We start from the raw sequence: 9,203 nt of genomic DNA on the forward strand, positions 1-9,203 counted from the left end.
CTTGAACTGAGAAGCCCAGGACTGGACACAGCAGCCGCCTCAGGTGAGGGCTCCGTGCCCACCCACATGGAACTGGCAGGGCTGTGGCAAGGACAAAGCAGAGAGGCTACAAAAGACAAAGCTACAGCCACAATGTGGGAACTTTCCACATCTCACCTGTGGAGATGGAACTCCACAGGTTCCAGGTGCCTGGAATTCCCACCTGGAGTGACTGATAGATTATTTTTTATAGGAGGTTAAGGAGCAAGGCCCATTTCTCAATGTGCACAGATTATTTAAGAGCATAGACAAGAGATACCATAGACAGCAAATTCACTATACTTGAAGTGCCACATTAACAAGGCACAACAGTGATCATCTCAACATTTTAACAAATGCTTTCAGTATGATCACTCTTTTCAGAATTTTAATAATGTACATCCTTATTTTTAATTTACATCCTTATTTTCATGTAGGTACAAACCCTTGGATCACTTCTATCACCCTGAATTTTACCAAACTCAGCATTAGCTGGAATGGAGCTCAAAAACCTGGTAACATAGAATTGTATTACACCAATCTCTAAAATATTTGACTTACTTGAAAAGGATGCACCCAGAAAACATTCAAGATCAGAATCAGAACATTCATAGTAAATATCAGAATCTCCAACTGATTCTGACTTAGAATCCCCCAAAGACTGTTTTGTAGTTCTGACTGGGATATTTTCTGATCCTTTAGGCCATGACTGGTTACATTTGCAAACATTCCTCCATCACAACAGGAGACAGAAAAGTACCTTGAAAAAAATCCCAAAAAAGCAGAAATTCTCAATCAATGGCTTATGTCTGGTAGCAAAGGCTTTAGGCAGAGCACAAAGTATCAGGAGACTTGTGATGGAGTTGCAAGAGTCGGCAGCACTCAACTAGAGAAGAGCTGAAAAAAGTGGATTCAGGGTAGCTAACTTTTTTCTACACACAATTTGCTGATCTACCATTTCTGAGGTTTCCTCAGAAAACTGCAGGCTTGCAGCTGATGGAGGTAAAAATAATACCACTATTCAGTTCTTACACAGACCTTTTCATCTCCAAATCTCTAGGGGTTGATTTGTTTTGTTTCTCTTAAGGTGGGACAGCTGAAAAATAAAGGAAGCTGGGACACCTCCAGGGACATCCCTCCCTCATTCTGGGAAGGACAGTCCCAGCCCTTGCTCAGACAGGAGAGTCTCCACTCATTCACCTACATCCATCCAGCATGTGCAAAGACTGGATTTTGGCTGGGGTAGAGCTCAGGGAATGAAGCATTCTCTCTCCCCACCTCATATTTCTACATTGGAAGCTGCCCATAGAGGAGACTGTTAAAAGCACAGAAGGAAAATTCCAAATTTGGGCAGTCTCAAGGACTACTCATAAGATCCTGGATTAAGGAAAAGGACACAGGTGCACAGACATCTCCACACCAGTGAGGTTAACACAAGAGCATTTCTGGGCTCTTACTGAGCTTCCTTTAACCTACTTCCAAAACCAGAGAGCCATTTGCTTCTCAGGATTAGCAACACTAAACACTAAAAAACCCAAACCCTGCAACTCCAACCCCCCAAACTCACTGCAAAACAGGCCCTTAGCAGACCCACTGCCATTAGCTTTTCTGATGGCACACTGGGAGATATGTGGTGCCACTCTAGGAGTTAAATGGGAAACCCATGGCTGGAAAATGAAGGGGTAGGTTAGGAGCATATCAGAGAATCAGCCTCATGAAAGTGAAGTTCAAGATACAAAACAAGAAAGGATGAAGGAGTGGAATCCTGATGCACATGGTGAATTAAATCAGCCTAGAAATAAGTAACAGCAGGATCAGTTCTGTGTGAAGTGATGTAGGACAAGCTCTTGCATTTACACTTCAGCTCAGCTTCCAAGTCTTTGTTTCTGAAGTAAACAATGTAAATTAGAAGAAAAAAAAATCTGTGTGAAACAAAGACAAATTTGGGAATAAACTGTGGGACATTTCCCCAAAGAAGGAGCCCTAGAGAAGAGGCAAGTAACTATGGAGCCCCAGCAGATCTGTAAAATCTTGCAATTGCCATCCCAAGTGCTCGTGTGGGCAGGTCAGCCTGCAAAATGCCAGAGTGTGACAGAAACAAAAGTGGGTGGAAAGTAAATAGCACGAAGAGGCCCAATGCCGCTCAACGGCTGGCCAAAAAGCCCCCAAAGTCAGATTTTAAATGTGGTTGAGCAATCCACAGGCAACACTGGGGAGGGGCTAAGGGAAGAGTATTTTAGGGGAGAATGAGATCATTTAATTTAGTGGCTCCGAATGATCTGTAAGTACAGTTTTCTGATTATAAGTGCTTGCTGCTGGCATCCCTTCTGGCAGCTGTGATTCACTTTCATTGTGTGTTCTGCTGCTTCGCCCTTTAGAAAGGGGCTTTTTACATTTTATTAAATGGCACTTCGGCAACCCTCCATTTCCAGCCTTAATAATGGATTTGTTAATCTCCCTGATAGCCTTTCCCTCCTCCTTAGCAATAATTTAAATATCCAAGAAGAAATCTGCAGTGCAGAAATCAATTAATATTTACATCTGAAATGCTGCTGTACTATTTTCATCAAGTATAACAGATGTGATCTGTTTTTTATCAACATCGCCATCACTTACATTAAACTAGCAACTTCCATCAGGGAAATTTTCTAAGAGCTTTCCAAAAGTAATGCTTTAAGCTTCTCAAACCCAAAATTACTTCAGCTATTTTCTTTCCACTCGACAGGAAGGGAAACTGAGGTGTAAGCAGCATAATTACTCACAAGAAGACACACCCTAAGTCAGAGGTGGAACAGGAACACGTCTCACAAATCAAGATGCCCAGCCCTCTGCTTTGAACACAAACCTTAGAAATAGCACAATGCTTTGCAACGTGGAAGTTATTTTCAATAAGGGCAATCCCTTTGGCTAAGCTGCCTTGTTTTTCATTCTGTATTTGGCTTTTGCTAAAATCCTCCTGTTCCCAACCATTTGCATTTTCTGGGAGGAACATTAAGATGGCAACAGCCATAAGTGCTTCCTTTGCCCACCTTCACACAAACCCTCCAAACTCTTAATATTGTTTTCAAATCCTTGAAATCTAACACTTGTGTAATCAAAGCATGAACAGAGATCCCTGGTGGGAACCATTTTTTGGCACTCTCAAAAGATTCAGTGATTCCCCAAACTTCTGGGAACAGCAGATCCATACCACTCCTGTTTCTCTAGCGAGGGGAACAACATCTGAACAACATAATCAGCGCACACTGTAACAAACAGGTCTCTGTTCTTGTGGTCACGACTGTAATAGCTCAGAATTGCAGGACTTGCAGCAGCAGACTGGAGCACAACCCAAGTCCCACCTACTCAGCTCCTTCCAAGCCTTGCAATACCTTCACCAAGGGACCCACAAGTGCCTACAGGATATGGCCTCATTTCTCATCCAAAAGGTTCACTCTTTTGCAAGGCACCAGATAATCCATTTCAGCACTCCCACTGGTACCTGGAACCCATCCACCACTGAGGACAGACATTCCTCAGAACCAAACCTCTGGGATATCCAAGAGTTTGAACAGGAATCAAGTGCAAGTGCAAATCAAGCTTTGATTCAAAGACTAAGCTCTGCCAAACAATAAGATAAAAGCCACAGATCTATTGGCTCTTTGGGTCACTTGTTCCTTCTCTCCAGGAGATGTGCTCTGTTTTCAGCCCTGTGCTGTGCCCAAATTTATACTGAGTCAGTGACTTACTCTGTAACTTTGATTAAGTCACTTAACTGATCCAGCTGCAAAATTAAGAGGAATTTCCACAAGAAAAAATATACAGAGTCCTTCAGCTAAATAACAAGAAAGTAGGGTTCTTCAGCCAGTGGCAGAATGTGTTTCTTTCCTGGCTCTCAGGATGCTCTGCTGACAAGGGATGTGATCGGCTCTCAGCAGTGCTTCCCAGCGCAGTTCCATGGTTCTACCTCTGCCCTATCATTTCTCCTGCTGTGGCTTCCTTCTGAATTCTATGCTGAGGTCCAAACAGCATGAGTCAAAACACCCCAACCTGGAAGTGGCTAACACATGAATCACTGTGGCCAGGTCATGAACCAGGAGGAATGAAAGGGGTTTACTGTGAGTTGGATGAAAAATATATAAATAAAGGGGTCCCACACTGCTCTATATATCACATCACCATGAGATCCAAGGCCATCTACACTGACCTTGAACCACTTGGTCAGCTCTCATTGATACAATAGGAGCTCTACATGCAGACCAAAGGCAGTCTCAGCTCCTTCTGCCCTCAGCTAATTACAGGTTTCTGACATTTCTTTGGTTTGTCAGAAAAAGACCCTAAACAGCACACAAACAATGGGAAGAGCCACATAATGAAGATACTGTTAATTCATCCCCAAGGCTCAGTTGTCTTCTCCCTCAGAGAGAATTATTCAGGAGCAAAGGACAAATCTAAGATCGTCCATTTGTTATTCCTGGTCAGAAGATCAATAAACAGCCAGCACTTGAAGAAGACCTAGCTGTCTCCTGTGAGGGGCAAGGCCCACTGTCCTATGCACGCACACCTCTATTAGACTGATGAACTTGTCACCCCTGTTACAGAGACTTGATTGCCTTCATGCTTTTGGAAGAGGATATGGCAACACAGGTCTGTATCTGTAGTGAGATCAGAATGTATTACACACCAGGCCTATTACAGATAAGTCATCGTATCCGAAGGATTCATCACGTGTTTGTGCAACTCCTACTGACAAAAACATGAGTCCACACACACAAAGGGGATGCGTGTCACAATACTAAACCTCAGCTGAGTTTACTCCAGGTCCCTTTAAAAACATCTTCCAAATCCCAGCATTCCAGCTGCTACAGATTTTCAGCCCTGTTTATTCATGAAGTGGCATTTGCAGAGGTTACAGATGTATCAACAGAGCTGCCCTCAGCACAACTTTCCTGTCTGAAAACAGCCACTGTAACTTTCTTCGTGCCACGTTTCTATTCCTTGGATACCAAGCTTAAATTTCTAGAAACAGGTCATTTGGAAACCTGTACATGTCAGTTAGCAAGGTGTGTTGGGATTGGGTTTTGTGGTCTCACCATGAGAACTGCAGCAAACAGGCAGGCAGCACTGTTATTCACTCCCAGAGGCTCAACTGGAAAAATATATAATATAATTCAGTTATATTTCAGCAGCTAAAATACTCCAGCTTACCCAAGGAGTCTGATAAGAGGATTCTAACCTTCCCTGTCACCATACTGTAACACAGGTCATTTTTATTCTAATATTTTAAAATATAAGTGAATAAAGGTGTTGCTGAGAGGCCACTCCTGACCACTGCCTCCCCCTGCCATAGCCCTGACAGTATATCCTGCCCTGCTCCATGGCTCTCTGCCCTGTGGTTGTGTTTCCACACCACCCAGCCAACCCACGGCCCCTCAGCTATTATTCATGGCCACAATGATAGGATGTGGGACCTATAAATGTAAATCATCATCATCTCCATATTTCTGCCTGGGCTTCAGGCAGGTAGGAAACTCCTGCCTTATCTCAAAGTCCTGCCCTAGACCTGGAAGGCTCTGCTGTCTGCCTTGTACCACTGACCTGCAGACAAGGGTAGGTGTGTTTTGGAGGCTGAAAACTTCCTTGTAGCTGCTCCTCCATCACCAGAAGGTGTGACATGCACATCTGGGATATCCAAGCATTTGGACCCACAAGAGAAGAGGTTGTGTCCACCTCTAAGGGGGGCCCTCTACCAAACAGCATCTGCTCCTGCTGAGGACACTGTTTTGAGAAGGTGAGTAACATGGCACAGCCACCAAAGGCTTGGAAGAATGAATGAGGGCACTGAGTGTTGTTTATCAGAAACCATAAAACTATGAGGAAAAACCACTTGAGCTCTCAGAGCCTTAACAGCCCTTCCTTAAATTCCTTCCTACGGTTACTGAAGCTCTTCAGTTTCCATACCACTGTGATGCTGATCCCAACCAGCTTTACCCAGCTCTGTCCCTGTCACCCATCCTGGCCAGGAAGAGACAAACATCCACCTGTCACCTCTGTTTTTTTAAGACTGTTTCCTTGGGGCAGGGCACTGTCACTCCCCTGCATGTACAGCACCTGGCACAACAGGGCTGTGACTCAGCCACCTTCCTGATGGGAGTAACACCAAAATAGCTCATTACACCCTTTGTAACACCATGGTCAAGTGACCTGGGCATCCTGCAGGAAGCAGGCAAGCACCAAGTCTGACTGCAACCGAGTCTGGCAGTCTCCATCACCAAACTTTTTTGAGCTGCCCCCCTCTATTATTGTGAATTGTGAGTTCAGAGACTGTAATGAGGAGTGATCATTAGGAACATCTCTGCCAGGCTGCCAGCACTGGGTGCACTGAGGAATCACCCCTGCCCTGGCAGATGAAAGGGCACAGCATTCTCTTGGTGCAATAACCTGAGCTCTGCATGCAAATCCCTTCCCAGAAAGGAGATGTATATACATTAGGGTACAACGCTCCCGCTTCTGCAGCTGTTCCTTAGTTTAGATAGGGCCAGTAAGGCTCAGAGATTGTTTTCCAATCCCAACAGCATTTTTCTTTGTTTGGGAGCAACACGTAAAAGCTGCCTGGTTTATGAGAGTCACGTTCTGAACAGCACGTTCACCAGCTGAACCTTTGGTTAAATGGGACTTTTCACCCTAAAATGTCCTGATTGCACATTAAAATACTGAAAGGTTTTGCAGAATTTCCTAATAAAAGTGATGATTTTCAACATTATGACCTCAACAATTACTAGTGAAAGCTTCCATGAAAACAAGTGCTCAGGAATGGAGTTGTTTAGATGCAAACACCTCTTTTAAAAACCTAGCAATAAAAAATCCTGTATCCTGCAGTCCTACTCATTTTCCAGTTCCAAACAAGGAACCATGTAAAATGATGCATTTTTAAATGGAGCATGTAAAAGATCAGATACTATCCATCTCAACGGCAAGGAAAATTCTATCTCCCCCACCCCGAAAAAAAGCCATGATTTTGACAGTTCCCCTTCACAATAAGAGCACTCCTTGTGAAAAAACCAGACCTAAAGCAGCGGTCTGACACTCAGTTTCCAAACCAGGGATGCTGCTGTTTTCACACGCAAACCCAGTTCTCGCTGGTGTCTCCTGTCATTTCCCTGCTCGCAGCTGCTGCTCACGGCTCAGCTCAGCTCCTCAGACGCTTGGCTTTGCAGATTCATTACGAAACAACAATTAGCACGTGAGGAAAAAAAAAAAATCCCACCCCAATATTAACTCAACTTTCCAAAACAGAAGAGCAGGCTGGATTTGTTCTGGGCGAGCAAAGAACAAGGGCTGCTGGCTGCAGCTTTAGCGGCAGAGCGGCTCCTCCGCAGTGGGATCCCTTTCCCTGGGAGCCTGCGTGCACGCAGCTTTTCCCGCAGAACAAGGGCACCCTGTACCGGCACCTGCTCGGGACCTGCAGCTGCCACGGGGGCGAACGGCGAGGAGAGGGCGATGGAGACGCGTGGCGAGGCACTGCCGATGCCTTTGTAAAGTTAAACGGAAAACAAAACGCAGCACATGCTCCGCGGAGGAAAAAAAGGGGAGGGGGGAGGGGGGGGGGGGGAGGGAAACACCAAACATGAAAGCGAGGACAGAAAAATTAAAAAAAAAAAAAAGGTAGAATAATTAAAAAAAAAAGGTAGAAAATAAAAAAAAAAAATTAAAAGGCTATAACAAAGAGTAACTAGAGAAACCCGAGGAAAACAAGGGCAAAGCGCCGGTGGCGGAGCGGAGCCCGGGGCTCCCGGCGAGGTGTCCGTGTGACACCCCCGGGCCCGCAGGTCCCGGAGCCCCCGGGCCGAACCCCCCGGCCGAGCCCCCCCAGCCCCGCGCCCCCCCCTGGCCCGCTCGGCAACGCGTGACGTCACACGGGGGACCCCGGCGCCGCGCATTGGCGGAGCGGAAGGCGAGGCCCCGCCCCCGGGAGGCGGCGGCCAATGAGCGCGGCGCGCTGGCTCCATGTGCGAACCATGTGTCCGCCCGCGGGGCGGGGCGCGCCGGGCGCAGCGCCGCTGGAGCGCGCTCCGCCACCGCGCGGGGTCCGCGGCCGCGCTCCGCCGCGGGCCACGGCCGCCCCTTTGTTCCCGAAGCGCTTCTGCCTCGCGGTGCCGCCGTCCCTCGCGGCTCGCCTGCCCGCTCGGGACACCGCTCCGCGGGGCAAAGCCGCGGGCTACGCGCACCCTCCGCGCCCGCGGAGCAGGAGGCTAGCGGCGCTGCTGGCCACCGCCCCGCACCGGACGCTTGCCCTGCCCTGCACTGCACTGCTCTGCCCTGCCCTCTCCTCCCCGCCGGCTACCTGGCGAGCGCTGCCACTTGCCTACGTGACTCTACCCATGCCCCGGCGGGGGGAGCGGGGACGTGTCATCGCCTCCTCCCCCGCCGCTCCGGCTCCGCCACCGGCTCTGGCTCCGCGCGGGGCCCCTCGCCCCCCCGGCCCCTCTCGGTGCCGCTCCGAGCCCGCTCTCCCCGAGAACCAGAGATGCGCCCCCCCTCCCCGCGCCGTCCCGCTCCGCTCTCCATCCCAAACTTTCCCCCGGGCCCGGTCTCCCCAGTGGCGGCGGGGGTCGCACGCACGGCTCTGCCGCGGGGGGTGCAGGCCGGCCCCGGCGCCCTTTGTCACTGCGTCGCCGGCCCCTGCAGGCAGCCGAAAGTTTGGGTTATTTTCCTTACTCCCCTTGACCGCCCCGCAGTCACGCACACGCGCAGCCACGGCCGCCAGCCCGCACTTACTTTTATTCTCCTTCTCGATCCGCTCCAGGTAGCTGGCGGCCTCCAGGAGCACCTGCACATTGTAGAGGAAGGTGTCCATGCCCGCCGCGGGGCTCGTGTTGCAGATGTCCCCGAGGGGGCACCGGGCCCCGCCGGCCGCCCCTGCGCTCCGCGGCTCGCTCCGCGGCTCCCTCCGCGGCCGGCCGCGCTTCCCCATGCCCCGCCGCCTCTCCGTGCTGCGCTGCCTCCGTCCGTCCGTCCGTCCGTCTGCCGGCGAGCCCGGCGGCCGCCGCGGTCCCAGCGCTGCCGCCGCCCGCTCCGCCGCTGTGTCGCCCCACGGGCCGCCGCCGTCCCGCCCCCCCCGCGCCCCGGCGGGGCGGCCCGGCCCGGCCGCGCCTGCGGAGTGCGAGCGCCGGCGGCTGCGCGGCGCCCGGCGCGGGGGGGCGGCC

At 49.9% G+C, this 9,203-nt stretch overlaps 1 protein-coding gene across 1 annotated transcript in view; it reads right to left on the reverse strand.

The window, feature by feature from the left end:
* Positions 1-8,971, reverse strand: part of MXI1 (MAX interactor 1, dimerization protein) — a 55,751-nt gene extending 46,780 nt beyond the window's left edge. Inside the window, exon 1 of the mRNA XM_054277394.1 lies at positions 8,776-8,971. Coding sequence (XP_054133369.1) covers positions 8,776-8,971 — 196 coding nt within the window. The remainder of the gene's footprint in view (positions 1-8,775) is intronic.
* Positions 8,972-9,203: the final 232 nt, after the last annotated feature.

The sequence above is a fragment of the Melozone crissalis genome, unplaced genomic scaffold (genome assembly GCF_028551555.1).
Source record: "Melozone crissalis strain CALT ecotype California unplaced genomic scaffold, PUWL_Pcris_2 ptg000019l_1, whole genome shotgun sequence".
Lineage (NCBI taxonomy): Eukaryota > Metazoa > Chordata > Aves > Passeriformes > Passerellidae > Melozone > Melozone crissalis.